The sequence below is a fragment of the Eublepharis macularius genome, chromosome 17 (genome assembly GCF_028583425.1).
Source record: "Eublepharis macularius isolate TG4126 chromosome 17, MPM_Emac_v1.0, whole genome shotgun sequence".
In the NCBI taxonomy this organism is placed as follows: Eukaryota; Metazoa; Chordata; class Lepidosauria; order Squamata; family Eublepharidae; genus Eublepharis; species Eublepharis macularius.
The window spans coordinates 22,909,925-22,925,956 of NC_072806.1; the positions used below are offsets into that span (position 1 = coordinate 22,909,925).

Below are 16,032 nucleotides of genomic sequence, written 5' to 3' on the forward strand. Positions count from 1 at the left end.
ACCTGCCTCACAGGATTGTCGCTGCAATGATAAAATGCAAAATTTAGCAGCACCCGTAATTTATTACTTATAAGAAAAAGTGAAGGGGGGGAATACATCTTGCTTTAAAAACATAGCCATTTGGCCATCATATCACACAGAAAAGAAATCAAATGAAACCAACACTTGATTGCTAAAGTGGAACAAGATTTTCTAGAAAGAACTCAGAAAGACCCCACATGCCCTGGCTTTCTATCCACCTTTCGCCAAAGGTATACCATCCCGGATGACCTGTTAGGGGTCTCAGCCAACAACCTCCCACTTAAGGAGTGGATCTACAAGTCAGATGCAGTGATGGATCGGCTATCAATATTAAAATCTAAGGCAGCTCCTTGGTATAAACTAATCAAATTTGACCATTTAAGATCTCCCTACCTAGCCAGTATTTCTCATTATAACCTCAGAGTGTCTTTCACTGCTCTGCGCTTTCAGATGATGCCAACAGCTCTTTTGGCAGGGCGTTATTCTCACATCCCTATGGAACATCGCACCTGCATTTGTGGATTACCCACAGTGGAGAACCTTTCCCATTACCTACTTTATTGTCCATTATATAGTGTACCCAGAGCTAAATTCTTGGCCAGAATCCTATCAGTCACAAACACATATTCTGAAATCGAGAAGATTGTGTTTTTGTTATCTGACACTGATAACCATGTGTCCTATAGAGTCTCTCAGTTTGCACTTGCAGCCAAAAAGATAAGATCTAAGATGGTACTGAATGAGGCTGCTTCGTGATTCCTGGGATAGTTTGGCATACTGTACTGTTTTAATTAATTTTAAGTAATCTTTACAAGCTGTGATAATAGATTTAACTGTTTATTAGTTGATGTTTGGTAAACTGTGACAGCCTATGGCTATAGACAATAAACTCTTTGGAACAAAAGGCTCAAGTAGCTTACCTGGTACCTCTTGGATAGTACCGTACTAGTTTGCAGAGAGAGCCAGCTCATGTGTATTTGGGGAGAAACTTCCCTTCCATTCAATCTTTCCATTTCCTTAGAAAGAGGGTTGTGGGGGCGAGGAGGGGGCCATCGCTGGTCTCTAAGGGTTAAAGTAGTTTGTTTTGAGAGCTCGTATATTTAGTATTCTGTCAATCCAAGAGTCCTGTTTTTTTCCAGACCAATTCAAAGCTGTTTATACTCAGGGTGCATATACTGCTGGCTACATTCAAAGGCTCCCCTGCCTGTTAGCTGATCATGGCTGGATGGGACTATTAGCATCAAGGAAACAGACATCAGGCAGGCAACGAAGAGTTATTTCTCTCCCCTATGCAGGCTGGACAGAAGAAACTGACTAGCTGGATGAGGCAATGAAATCAACAATAAAAAAGGAGTATTCAGATTACAAATGACCGTGTCCTCCCCAATCTGATCTGCCCTACAGTCCCAGGGGAAGAGGATCTCGCTGAGAGGCAGCAGAGGTTGTTCAGTGCAGGGCCAGTTCAGACATCCTTAGTAGCAGCAGCAAAGATGGGAATCACTCGTGCTGCTTAATCTAGATTACAACTGACCCTGAGAGGCAATGTGGTATAGTGGTTAAAGTGTCTGATGAGGATCTGGATACAGCTCTGGGTTGCAAAATTCCTCAAGAGTTGGAGGGTGGAGCCTGGAGAGGGGAGGGTTTGGGGAGGGGACGGTATAAAGCCAGAGTCCATTCTCCAAAGCAGCCATTCTTTCCAGGGGAACTGCTCTCTATTGTAATTTCAGGAAACCCTGCCTGTAACAGTATCCAGAGTTGTGGGTTAGACGTCGTTGTAGGTAAGATCCTCAGGCCTGCATGTCAGACATCATAATTCTCATTGGGATCTGGATACAGTAGTGCTTGGAGGAGGGAGAGAGATACTTTCAGTTAAAAAGGGTTCAGCATGTTCAATACCCAATGGCCAATGTAATGTAGTGGTTACAGTTCCCTATTAAAGGTAAAGGTAGTCCCCTTTGCAAGCACCGAGTCATTACTGACCCATGGGGGGAACGTCGCATCACAAGATGTCTTCTTGGCAGACTTTTTATGGGGTGGTTTGCCACTGCCTTCCCCAGTCATCTATACTTTACCCCCAGGAAACTGGGCACTCGTTTTACTGACCTTGGAAGGATGGAAGGCTAAGTCAACCTTGAGCCGATTATCTGAACCAGGCTTCCGGCAGGATCGAACTCAGGACGTGAGCAGAGCTTGGGCTGCAGTACTGCAGCTTACCACTCTGCAGCTTACCACAGGGCTCTTCACAGTTCCCTATTAGGTTCTAGGAAACCCAGGTCTGAATCCCCTCTCTGCCACAAAAATTCACTGGGTATCCCTGGGCCACACTCTCTCTCATGTTAACCTACCACACAGGAATGTTGTTGTGAGGATAAAATGAAGATGAGAATGGTGTTGTGAGCTGCTTTCAGTCTCCCTTGGGAAGAAAAGCAAGGTATAAATATTTATAAGCATACATACATACAAAATATTATCTTCTCTCAGAGGAACTCATAGTCTTGCCATGTGTATAACTGACCAGGGTTGGCCTATTGTCTAGAAGAAAGCAAACCCAAGCTGCAATTCAGACACGGATTCAACAGGCAGCCTCCTCTACAGGCAATTTTGCTGCATATCTGCATAAGGTGTGTTTGGTTCATTTAAATAACTTGCAAATGCAGAGCTGACAACCCAAATTACCCACTTTCTAGGAGAGAGAGAATGGAAGGAATATTGACACACACACAGGCACAACAATAGCTTCCTCTGTGGGTGGAAGCTTTCAGGTTCCTAGGAACTTTTAATTATTTAAATTAACTTCCCATGGAGCACCAGAGGAATTCTCCCACAGGACAGAGTTTGGGAATTACATTGCTAACATTTATCATAATTGCATTTCGCATCTGAATTGGCCCTTAAATAAACAAGCACAAAAAGCTGCAAAAGCCAGCTCTCACCTCCATTTCTGATTAGAGTCGAAGTCCCCTTTGAACCTCAGTACAAAATCAGGTTAACAGAGCCAGTTTACACCACTGACACTCCCGGCTGCAGGCTTGAAGAAATGAAAGCTTGCAGATCTGAGGCCCACGTTTGAACTGTCCAATGGACCGCTTGTGACATTTTCACCAGCAGACGGAACAGAATAGCTTGCAGCCATTTCTGAAAAGAAGCGTTTCTGCTTCTCTCATCTTGGTGGATCTGAGCTCTTTCAAGTAACTGAAAAAAAACCCTGAGAGGGTCAAAGATCAGCCCATGTTTGCAAAGTGAGCAAGGAATGCCTGGCAGGATGGAGCCTCTAAGAAGTGGCCCAGCTGGCAAAACAAAACGGCCTTTCTTAATTAAAGCTTTTTTAACACAGCATAAATTGCAGGCAGGCTTAATCCTAAAATGGCCACAACACCCTGCAACTAACTATTATGTTAAAGTGACTAACTGCAGAACGCTCAACACATTATATCACCATTATGTAACAGAACCAAGAGGTGAACTCTTAAAAAGAAAGCAAGGGCTCGGGGTGGGGGGTGGGGGGGGCCACTCTTCTGCTGCTTGTACTCAAGCTCCCACTGCAAAAAGCACTTGTAATTTTTTTGGGGGGCTTCAGAATATCCACTACTTATTTACAACAGAGCAAAATCTCCCCAGAAATCCTGCTGCTTTAACAATGGAACAAAGTCCTTTTTGGAACCTGCAAAAAATCTGGTTGCTCTTCTGTGCCACCAGCATAAAAGGGAATGCAGGAAGGAAGTGATCGGCCGAGTTCAGCCGTCACAGGAAGCCAGAAGGCATACTAATCTTCACGAAGCACAGATGAAACATCAGGCGGCTTTAAAAGACAGTGAACATGCAGTTAGACCTTCATGGCCATCTGATCGGCAGTGGTTCTCCAGGGCACAGGTGTAAGAGGGGCTCCTCAAGGTGGGACCGTCAAGAATTATAACTGATCTCTCTTGACTATGGAGATTAATCCTGCCAGACAAACTCAAAGCTTCAGAGGGCAGATCCAAAGGCATCACATTCTGGCTGAGCACCTCCCCCCCTAGGTCCCACCCCCAAATCTCGAGTGATTTCATAAGATGGAGCTGGCAAACCTATCCACTTCTGAGCCATCGCCTCTTCCCAGAGCTAAGCCAACCCAAAATGGATGCAGGATGCAATTCAATGTGGTGTAGTGGTCAGAATATCAGGCTAGAATCTGGAAAGCCCAGGTCTGAATCCCAGTTCTCTTACAGAAGCTGGCTGGTTGGCTTAGGGCCACACATTCTCTCTCAGCCTAACCTACCTCACAGGGTTGCTGTGAGGATAAAATGGAAGAGGAGGGAAAGATGTTGAAAAAAAGCTTCAGGTCCCCACTGGGGAGAAAAGCAAGGCCTCCGTATCTAAAACAAAATCCAATCCATTTCTGCTGGCCCTTAGGACATTTACATCCATCTGTGCATTTGTCTGAACGAGACTAATAAAAAGGAATTTAAAAAGACGCAAGACACACTTCAGTGTATAACTCAGCTATTGACTAGATTTAAACTATACAAGGCTAGTTATTCCACAAGTGACTAAACAGGGCGTTTTTACATCCTCCCTGAAGGCATCCTGCGTGGCCACGGCAAAACTACAGGATGCCCCAAAATTATTCATATTACAAAACTGGAAGCGAAACAAAGATTTTCATCAGTGGAGGCAATTCACACGGGAGACATTTCACAATAGGCCGATTTAAGTATTCCAAGTCTACGATGAAATAACAGCCCCAGCGCTCCTTTTGCCTGCTTGCCCTTGCCAAAATCTATCCTAACCCAAGTGGGATGCCAGCTTGCTGAAAGCTCCCTTGACAGGGTCTAGTAATTTTTGGTAGTGATCATGATTCAACTTCTTTTTTTTTCCTCTTTTTTTTTTTTGAGCTGTTGAGGGATGTATCCTCTGGCTGCGATTTCTGACATTACACTACATGTAGACATTAGCCCTAAAAAAAACAGAAGGAATTAGATGTGTTCTGAGATAAGTGGAGGAGGAGATGAAATATTTGAATGTAAACGGCTTTTTTCCCACCCTAAATTTGGTGCCTGTAATGGTAGCATCTCACATCACCCATACAATATCTCCAAAACAGGTCGAAAGCGCCGAAGCCTAGAAATACAAAATGCCAGTTACTGCGAAACGTAATAGTGGCAGGAGTTTAGTCTCGACAGATGTTGCCTTCTTCCTACTAAGGGCAGCTGGTCCCAATACAAAGCCCTCAGAGGTAGCTGCTAACGCCGCCTTCATTCCTGGGGGTTACTAATCTCAAGGCAGGCAGCTGGAAATATGACAGGCCGAGCGATGAGATGGAAATTCATGACGAGCCTCAGGAAGGGAACTTAACTTTATTAGATCTATCGCTTTAGTCTCCGAAGTATCCTTCACAGAGCATCTCCGTGCCGTAACGACTACTGACAGTTTGGCGGAAGACGGCCACTGCCTGAGGGCTCTTCTAAACACCAATTTACTTGCAACAGATTCAAGAGGAGGTTCTGCGGGCGTTTTGGTCAGCAGGATGCAGGAAACGGCGAGCCAAGACAAGACACTTAACTAGTCACCTGTGGCAATACCCTGCCAGGGAGAAGACATTCAAGTTACTTTCCTCTTTGGCTGTAAACTGTACAGAGATCATTGAAAGAGAACTGCGAGACCAGAACTCAAAGACTGCTTTGCACGGGAAGGGCTAATACCGCCAGGGAACATACAGCCCAGATCAGGATAACCCAATTCACTGAGACACTTGGTTGCAACCCAGACACATCTCTAACAAACAGGTTGCCTTTGTGTCTACGATGACTTTTTTCTTCGCAAAACACGCATGCAACAGTACATTTTGAAATGAGCAGTTCTCCCAGCTGGTAGGTCAGAAAGCGTTTATCGTCGCCTGACGAGTTCTCATCATGAAATTGTTAAGTTCATTGAAAGAACGGTTTGAGTTTTAGAAGAATCTCAGGAACACTCGGCGCTTGCAACGTCAGCAGCAACTGGGTCGGGAGCAGAGGGGAGGCCAGGCCTCATGGAGGCTTCCCATTTGTTCAGTATCTCCTTCAGTTATGCTGATGAGACTTTCCGCTGTGCCTGTAATCACCTGAGAGGGCACAAGATGGCCCTGTCGGTTCTTGCTGCCTGAGTGGCGTCTTCCTTTCCTGCCTGCGGTAACTACATTTATCAAACACACTGTAGTTCTTTGGAGGGACAACCCCTTCCTTTTCTTCGTTAAACCCACTTTCATATTTAGTTCTTTAGAGAAGTGCAACACCGGTACACAGCTGGACCGCTGACAGTAAATGCAAAACCCAAAAAGGGGAACCCCCCCAAAAAAGGTGGCAAAATTTTCTTAGAATGATTAAATGATAGGGAAGCAGAGTCTCGCTGATCTAGAGTGCAGATAACTCTACAGCCAAAAACTTTGGGTGTAGTTTTGTGGCTTGTAAACCCCAAAAAGTCCACTGGATTTATTTAGGGAATGGTAGACAGAAGGATGCACAGGTCTATTATGCACAGAGAATGTAAGACTTCAGTCACATACATGCATGCTAAATAACTTCCTTCTTCTGTGCTTTTATTACTGAACAAGAGACCTGTGCAATTATAACCACAGATTCCTCTTTTTTCGTCCTATTTCTATTCCCACTTTTCCTCCAATGAACTCGAAATGACATACACAGGTGAGTTATCAGTAGGGGGGCAAGCCTTCAAGCCTAGATCCACCATTCACTGCTGCCACTCGATAGGGTAGCAGAGGAAAAATGAGGAGGGCTCTTCAAGGTTGCGCTCATGCGCTGCATCACTTCCAGCACAAAACTGGAAGCGTCAGCACAATGTTCTAGGATTTGTCCCAAACTCTAGGGTTTAATCATAGAATTTGGGGGGAATCCTAGACCATAGTCCCAATGCAATGACATCACTTCCAGTTTTGTGCTGGTAGCTGCATCATGCACTTCTGCAATGCTGAAGAATTTGTCTCTGCCCCACCCCAAATACTACCAGGGTGCAGCTACAACTGGCAGCCCGGTTTCCCCCCTTTTCTCCCTTCTCACCAAGCCTGTGAGATAGGTTGGGCTGAAAGAGAGAATGAATGAATGTCTGGCCCAAGGTTAGCCAGTAAAATTCATGGGCCAAGCAGAGAAACTTACATCAACAGAGGTTGGCTATTCCAAGGATTAGAGAGGTGTTGCCACATCCCATTCACAAAACCAGACTTCTGCCCCTTCAAATGCCACCGTGAGGAAACAGAAAGACCATCCCCACTCAGGGCACCAAGCCTGCATACTGTGAGTGCCATCCTCCTGAAGAACTCACACAGACTCTCATATTAGGGAAAAGGTAAATGGCAATGCTCACACCATCTCCTATACCCAAATTTCAGCAGTGATATAGAGTGGTGTCAAGTCATTGCTGACTTACAGCAACCCCTGGTGGGGTTTTCATGGCAAGAGACTAATAGAGGTGGTTTGCCATTGCCTGGCTCTGCAACCCTGGTCCTTCCTTGGAAGTCTCCCATCCAATTACTAACCAAGGCTGACCCTGCTTAGCTTCCAAGATCTGGCTTGCCTGGGGTAGCCAGGTCAGGGCACTCAAACTTCTACATGCTCAGAAATACCACCTCACACAATCTCCTCTCAAGGAAATAAGATGGGAACTGCAAGCCCTACGGAGCTAGCTACACAACAGACCTCAATATACGCTGAAAACCTGCTGCTTAAGGGAGAGTTCCAATATGTGAAAATGGAAGGCCATCTATTAGGGACCATAGACCAAGAGGAGTGAATAAATGGGACCAATTAAACACCCAGCTGGCACTTCCCCCCCACCCTCTCCACTGTCAGCAGGCAGCATTTAAAAACAAGTTGCATACATTTTTCTATCATAATGCACCCACTACTTGGGAACTCACACAGCCTCTCCCATTTCTATGAAGAAACACACCAAATTCATTAGCAATGAATTGTGCTATCAAAACTATTCTCTTTTGTTTTGTGGAGAGACGAAGGACAATTTCTTTTAGAAAATGTCTCTTCCACTGCCAAAGGTCTCCACCTGGTTAAAGGTCCTTTTTGAAAAAACATCTTCTACAAATCTTCTTCCCTCCTCATTCCGCAGAACTAACAGTGAATCAACAAAGTGGTTGATCTCACATATTCCACATTTACTGTTTCCTGCTTCTCCCTCCAATACCTGCTTCTCACAAGCAACAACAAAGCCAAGGAAACCTCTGATCTCAAAGTCATGCGAGGAGCCCACAGTTGAGAAAAGTAATTTGAAGACAAGCAAGTTTGAAAGGCAGATCAGACCTTGGCCAGCATCTTGAGGGCCAAGCCTCAGCAAAAAGACTTATGAAAAAGCATCCCTCCCAAAAAATGTACGAACGAAAAGAACAGCATGAGCAGATTGTGTTCAGGTTTCAAAAGGCACTCACAGCACCATCCTAAGTGGAGTTACACCCCTTTAAGCCCATTGAAGTCGATGAGCTTTGAAGGGCGTAACCCCGCACAGGGCTGCACTGCCAGTCAACCATCTCTGCATCCATGATAGTGAAACAACTCCAGCCTTGCCGCTGTTTATTCCGTAACCTCAACACCACCACACGGAGGAGCCCATCAACTGTAGCTTCTGGCCATGAAACTGAGATGGCAATCTTATATCATGCAATAAAGATAACAGAATGAGGTAATTTTTACCGTGCCCTCACTATCCCATGTGTTCAGATGGTCACAGGCGCTTGATATAATTCAAGAATTTCAGCTGCTACAGATATCCAGTTTCCTGGGTGTTAGTCACCCCAGATGGTGAGGAGTCAACCACGGCATGCATCCTCAGAGTGGCATATTGTAAAGTGCAACACTCAACACATGAAGCTGCCTTATACTAAATCAGACTATGGGTTTATCACAGTCAGTCTTGCCTAATCTGACCGGCACGGGTTCCGCAGGATTTCAGGTAAAGGTCATCACCTGCTACTACCTGATCCTTTTAAATGAAGATGCCAAGGACTGAACTTGGGATCTTCTGCATGCAAAGCAGATGCTCTACCACTGAGCCACAGCCCCAACCCCCAACTCAGTTCCAAAAGGACTCCAGCTACAGTCAAGTAAAATTCAGATTTAAATGGATGCAAAAAGCTAGATAACTACAAAGGAGTCACCTATACTCCTGAAACATGAGAAACTTGAGTTTATTTCAGTAACAAAAGTCCATTCAAATCGAAGGCTGTCAGTGACATGTGAGAGAACATCACAACTCACCTCTGGAGTGTTTTTCTTGAACTCACGGCTTTGTTCAATGAGCTTCTTTCTTGATTGTTCACTTTCATCTTGTCGGTTTGCCAATACTGTCGCCGTGGCATCAAGCTCCCTCTATTGGGAAGGGGGGAGAGAAAGATCATAATTTTAGTCACGATTGGATCCTTTAAAAATATATAAATAAAAGCAGCATGCCTTCTTAATTAACTAGAACCTTGTTATCAAAGTATTTTATAGTCCTTTATTTGAACAATTACTTCCTTAAAATCCCCCTCCCATGAGCTTTTCATCAGTCAAACTTCTAAGAGTCTCTCCATTGCTCCCTCTTTGCTTGGTAAGGACAATTCAGATGTGAAGAGCAAGGAAATGAACCCATAACTTGTCAGTAAACTAGTCTGTATGAGCATGGAATGGGAACAATAGTTTTGATACAAACTTCTGACATCATGAACTACACCGCAACTGCTGCGTCCCTCAACCCATCCAGTTATTCCGGATCTGGAGGCATATCTCAGAGAGAACACCAGTGTGATTTTGCTCAGCATTTCCCATATGCATGAACTTGTTCTCCTATGAGCCGCAAATGTGCGCACACATGCACACATTCCAACAGATGGCTGTTCAAAAAGGCACAGAGCCACTTCCCCGTTCTTGTAAACAAACAGGTTTGGACCAATAGACCCACAAGTCTCTCCTGATACAGGATGGAAATCTCACAGTCCCTACTTACATCTTTGCAGCTTCTTTGCACCTATTGCAAGAAGATGAATCTACACATCCTGAAGACCTGGCCCACCAGAGAAGCAGTGTCCTCCACTAAAGGTATATATATGCCTGGGTTGCTTGTCAGTGTGAAACCAAGGGCCAAGCTTGAATGGCAAGTGAACAGACTCACATGCATTCCTCCCTGTTCATTTGCGCTCCGTTTGCACTCCACAGTCTGTTCACTTGCCATTCAAGTGTAACTCGTCACTTCTAGCTTGGCTCTAATCTGAACAAAGACTTCAAAATATTGGTTCTTTTGATGAGGTCTATGTTGAACTTTGGAAATCTCTCCTATCAGCTTTAACTGTGTCAGATGCTGTTTACCAGCAAGCATAGGAGCTCCAAGGATATGGAGCAGATATGAAACTGCCCATTGCTCCAACTACAGTCTTTCCTGTTATTTATTTCAAGCCTTTCTATCCTGCTTCTCCAATTCTGTGCTAGGTGGCTTCTAAAACTTCATATACATCAACTCACAATATATAACCCTGCAGCAACATAAAGCTGCAGCCCAGTAACACTGCAAGCCTATATAAAAACAGCAGCACAGAGCAGTTTTAAAAAATAAAATGCACAACTTAAAAACTGCAGAATATCCATCTTGCGTTAAAAAAAACCAAACCTTATCTTAAAAGAGAAGTTGCAAAACCTATCCAAATTTGTAAAACTGAAAACAGCAGCACAAGGTTAGGGTGGGTATTAATAGTCTGAAGAAACCCTGTTCCGACATGAGCCTGTCTCCTGTGGGAGATTAACTGCAAAATTAACAGAGTCACAAAAAAATGGCCTTTTTAAAAAAAGTTTTGCCTAACAGCAGAAATTCAACAAGTTTGGCCCCAGGTAGAGTTTCAGAAGAAAGAAATTCTCTAAGAAGAGCAAGATTTGAATCCAGTAGCACTTCAAAGACCAACACAATTTCTGGAGTATAAGCTTTTGAGAGTCAAAGCTCCCTTTGTCAGTATGGTTGCCAGGTCCCCTTACCCTCCCATGGGAAAGGGGACCCAGCACACACCTTTTCCACCATCTTGGCATGGGCGCACCTGGGACGGCGTGATAATGTCACTTCTCAGGAGTGACATTGTCTCACCACCCCAGGAACATGCCCAGGAGACCAATTCCCCCGCATTTCCCCCCACCGGGCAGGTGAGTGAGGGGCGGGGCGGAGTGGGGGATTCCCCCACCGGAGGACCTGGGATCCATATCGGATACATAAACAGAAGGCTGCAGTGGAAGACATTCTATTCTCCATTATCATTCTCCTCGCTTTTGAAAAGAATAATCACCTTCAAAGATACAGCTAATAACTTATTAAAAGCTCCCCACCACCACCACCTCCAATTTTTAATGTGACACAAAACTGAAACTAAACAGTAGATCTGAAGCAAGTGTGTGTAAGGAGACCTGGGGGACACTTCTACCAACTGAATGAGATCTGGCCTCAGCTTCTGTTTCCCTTTCCTGTTTGCAGGTATGTAAGCCTTTTGGCAAGAAGCAAAAGGGTCTTGGTCCCTGGCTCACAGCCTAGGGCTCTGAGTAAGCCAGGAGTTAGAGCCATATTGTGTATTTTTGCCTTTGTCTCAGTTCTGGTTTTTGTATTGCCTTGTAAGCTGCATTGAGTCCTCATAGTGGGAGACAGATAAATAAATCTGCAGTCTGGGTGCCACCAAGAGGATCTGGTAACAATCCACCTGACTCACTCAGATGTGGACAGCTGGAGCAAAGGGTATGAGGCCCGTAGATGGGGAGGCTCAAACAAAAGCAGATAGTCCTGCAAAGACTATCTTATTTGATCACCACCAGCATTTTGAACTGTCCCCAGAAACAAAGCAGCAAAGCAAAAACCTTTTAAGTGATATGTTCACAACATGGAACCCTAGGTAAACATCTGGCCATATTAGTGAATGGAGAATGACCAAATTCAGTGATTACTACACACACCATCTTGTTCTGTGTTTGCTGTCCTGGGAAAAACAACCCCAGGAGACCCTAGCATTGGACCAATGCAGACACTGCTGTTACACATACTTAAAAACTGTAGAATGACCGATATTGCAGGTATCCATCAATCACCTTATTCTATTTGTATCTAATAGACTTCCGAAGCCAAGTGGTGGAGGCCACATTCCAGCATCAGTTTTCCAGCTGTGCTGCGACCTATTTTCTCATCACTTCACACGGGCTCTCTTGTATCTCTGTTCACTCTCTTTAAGCACTAAATCCAAGTATGCGTTCCACATTCTCGTGAAGTCAATAGAAGTTGTGTTATGTACCTTTGGGGAGGATTTGCCTCTAGATTTTTCTTTACTTTTAATCGATTTGCTTTCATTGCAAATAAATCTGATGTTCATGACAAAAAACACCTCGCTGGAGTCAGGCAGAACACAGGACACAGCCTGGGGCCATCTTCTCCAACAGTCCTGCCATAATAGCCTCTTCCTGGACTACATGAAATGCTGCTTGTAATCAAGACAATCTGCATATTTATTGTAAATGCCTTTATGCTCACGTTTTAACACTTTACCCTCTGAAATTCTGTTTGGGAGATTTATAAATATTCCCTATCTTAAAAGACTCTGTCCTTGTGGAAGGAGGCAACCCGAATTAGTAACTCGTGTTCTTTTTAATTGTGACTATTAAGTCCAATGTGTGGGATTCCTTCATTAGTCCCCTACTGTTTAACTGACAGGGTCAATCTGATGGAAGGTTAGTCTTTTTGTTATTATCAGACCAGCACCCCTATATCACACATACAGTTGCACTGCAACGCTCAATTGCTATGTGGATTAGGGAGTATATGGTAAATTCTACTGCTGGCTGATCTTGTTGTATCCTTTGGGTTATCTTTCTTGGTGTTGACTGTTTATTATTATTATTATTATTATTATTATTATTATTATTATTATTATTATTATTGAATGCCAATAAATGGTACTGTCTAACTGACTGACTACATAAAATCCTGCATGTAATCAAGATAATCTGCATATTGATTGTAATGATTTATACCCCGACTCTGTGATCAAATGACCTTAATAGCTGTTTACAAACTCCTCAAAGATGCCTTATTCTGTATCGCCAGCATGCCCGCCACATCTCTTGGCAAGCTTCAGATCTGCCCACCAACCAATGAGAAATACTGGCATCAACTCTCTCAACACTGGAACACTGTTACTTATTGCATTCTACAGCCCATTTATAAACTGGAGTTTGCATTTGTTTTCATTGTTTTGTTTTGGTCTCAAAAAAGGTCTAGAATCCAAACATGAACCAGAGCAACCTTGTTGTAATGGTCAAAGTGCTGGCCTCAGATCCGGGATACCCGGGTTCAAATCCCCACTCTGCCATGAAGTTTGCTGGGTGACCTTGAGCCAGTCACATTGTCTCAGCCTAACCTACCTCACAGGATTGTTTTGATGGTTAAAGGGAAGAGGAGAGCAATGCCTCTTTTGGAGGAAGACTAGGCAGCATAAAAATGTAGAAATATTTTTTTTAAAATCAACCTTTAAGTTGCATCAAAAGCTGCTTTGTGGGGCTACGTACTTTCTGCCCAAAGATCACAATTTTCTCACTGTAAAGCATGTGTGCCCCTGCCCACATTCTTACTTCATTCTATACTACTAGCCTGAGGATACAGTTCTACTCATAGTTACTTGGGAACAAGCCCCACTGAGCTCTTACTATTTAAGCTAAAATGGTATACCCAAACACAATAAAGTACTGGGAAAGACCATACACCCAACTGCACAGAGAGGCAGCAGAGAGAAGAGGGAAATCAGCAGCGCGCCAACAGATTTTGGTTTGGAATTCTATAGCATATGGGGAAACTATTATAAAAGAGGGAAATCCTTAACAGTTGGACAAACTGTGCTTGAAATTCAGCCCAGCCAAGAACCAAAAAAAGAATGTATGCTCAACAGAAACCAATGTGGCTAATAGCTAAGCAGAAGGCTTTTAAAAAAATACTAACAATCTGTTATAACGCAAGAGGCAAAATACGCTTGTGAAAAAAAGAGAAGTATTATTTAAGAAGCAAAACTGATTCCAAGGAAGGGAGTGTGCATGGCATGGCTGGTCTCTCAAATGTGACAGCAAGCGAGAGACCCCCTTCCACTCCGAGATGGGGAGGAATCTCCCCTGAGGGGCTGGACATGTAGGAAAGGGAAAACGGCAACTGTCAGAGGTAAAACTTATGATCTTCACTCATGACATGCACCATCTTTGTAGGCCCCAACATGCTACAAATGGTGTTGGGAGCGGGGGTGGGGTGGGGATCATCAAAGGAAAGAAATGACCTTAAAGTGATGAACAAGGCCAAGGCAACATTTGAACAAGGGACTTGCCAGCTCATAGCCCATGTTCTTCCCCACTGCCCTACAACTACCTCAGTTCAACACTGTTAGCATTCAAGTGCCAGCAGTAGCATATTCACCATCACAGAGTATTTGCATCCCATAGACTACTGCCAATTTCTAAACACTAGCCCTGAGGACTAAGGTGTCATCCATCCAGAGAGATAGAAAAAAGTTAAAAATATCAGCATCAGACACTGGGGGACCAGCCATTCAGGACTGTTTATGCCCTGGGAAAAAAAAGAACTGTAGGGGGATAGAGAGGTCTACATCGCTCCTACGTCAGCTCCTTCCCTGCCTTTTATATGAGTACAGGCAAGGTGCAGCAGAAGTGATGCAACGGGAAGATCCTGAGCCAGCTAACCAAAATGGCAGCAGATTTATAAAACAATAAATAGCATCTTTGAAACAAAACACCAACAAAGTACACCCGAAAAAGCCATGCAAACCAACAGTTAAAAAGGCGCATACAGCAAAACACCTGCCAAAGTCAGGAACAGTTAAAATTCAGCGATGATACAGAACAATCTGGCAGCAAGATCGGAATATCCAGAGAGGGCAAAATAACCAAACAGAGAAAAGAAATACCCCGGATGCTAGTCTAATGCCTGGAAAAAGAGAGGAGATATTCCCTAAAAGTAGCTAAAGTTCAAAAGGCGCAGTACCAGGCAAACCAATGAGGGAAGGGCACTCCACAATCAAGAGGCCACAATCCAAAAGGCCCTGTCTCCAGTGCTCACCCATCTTAAAGGGCCAGTTATTCAGGGAGAAGGAGGCAATTGTGTCTACACTCAGGATACCAGGACCCGCAGGGCTTTGGGGAAACGGCTATCAAACAATACCTTTTGATTTGTATTCATCTGGTCATTATGGGGGTAAAACATCTTGAGGTTATACTGAAATCAAACTATCCCTACACTACATTTTCCTCTACTTGTGGAATAAGTGGAAATGTATTCCAGAAGAAAGAAGCACTTTTAATGATCTTTTTTTCATTGCAATGGGACTTGAGCGGAAGACTTTCCCCTGAAAGTGTGGCCCCTGCAGGCGCACTGCAGGTGAGAGATCTGCTCCTCAGATATGCCCACTCTGGAGCTAGCTGCTCCCTTTGAGATGCCTATTCTAAGGTCAAAAAAATAATGATGATGGGAAAATTCTGCTGCCGGAATTGGCCTAAGGTAGAGCGGCAGTTAAACGCTTAGCCAAGGGAAGCGGCGCTGATGCTTTAAAAAAAGAACAGCATGAAGACTCGGCTGTCCGAAACCAACTATGGAGCAATGAACAAAGAGAGCGGGAACAAGGTTGCTACACTGTTTGGGCACACTGACAGACTGACAAAATATCGGCAACTGTCTACCTATTATTTGATCACAACATGGTCAAAATATTCCATGAACTCCAGCAATGTTTATTATACAGTCAACAGATCTTTCAGTAATACAATCCTTAAGACAAAATATAGACGCTGGTTCTGTGAACTCTATTTAAAACCCTAGGTGGCTTACAAAATCGGTCTCCTCACCGTCATTTTATCCTCACAGGAGCTAACCTGTGAGATGGGTTAGACAGGCCCAAGGCCACCCCCAGAGCTAGCAGGGGTTTGAGCCTGGGTCTCCTAGATCCCGACGCAACCACTACACCACGTTGGCTCTTATGTAGCCGTTTCC

General features: G+C 44.1%; 1 protein-coding gene across 2 annotated transcripts in view; it reads right to left on the bottom strand.

Moving 5' to 3' along the window:
• Nucleotides 1–16,032, bottom strand: part of CUX1 (cut like homeobox 1) — a 332,631-nt gene that overhangs the window by 244,901 nt on the left and 71,698 nt on the right. For both annotated transcript variants that reach the window (XM_055001346.1, XM_055001347.1), the window contains exon 2: nucleotides 9,255–9,365. In XM_055001346.1, the coding sequence (XP_054857321.1) occupies nucleotides 9,255–9,365 (111 nt within the window). The remainder of the gene's footprint in view (nucleotides 1–9,254; nucleotides 9,366–16,032) is intronic.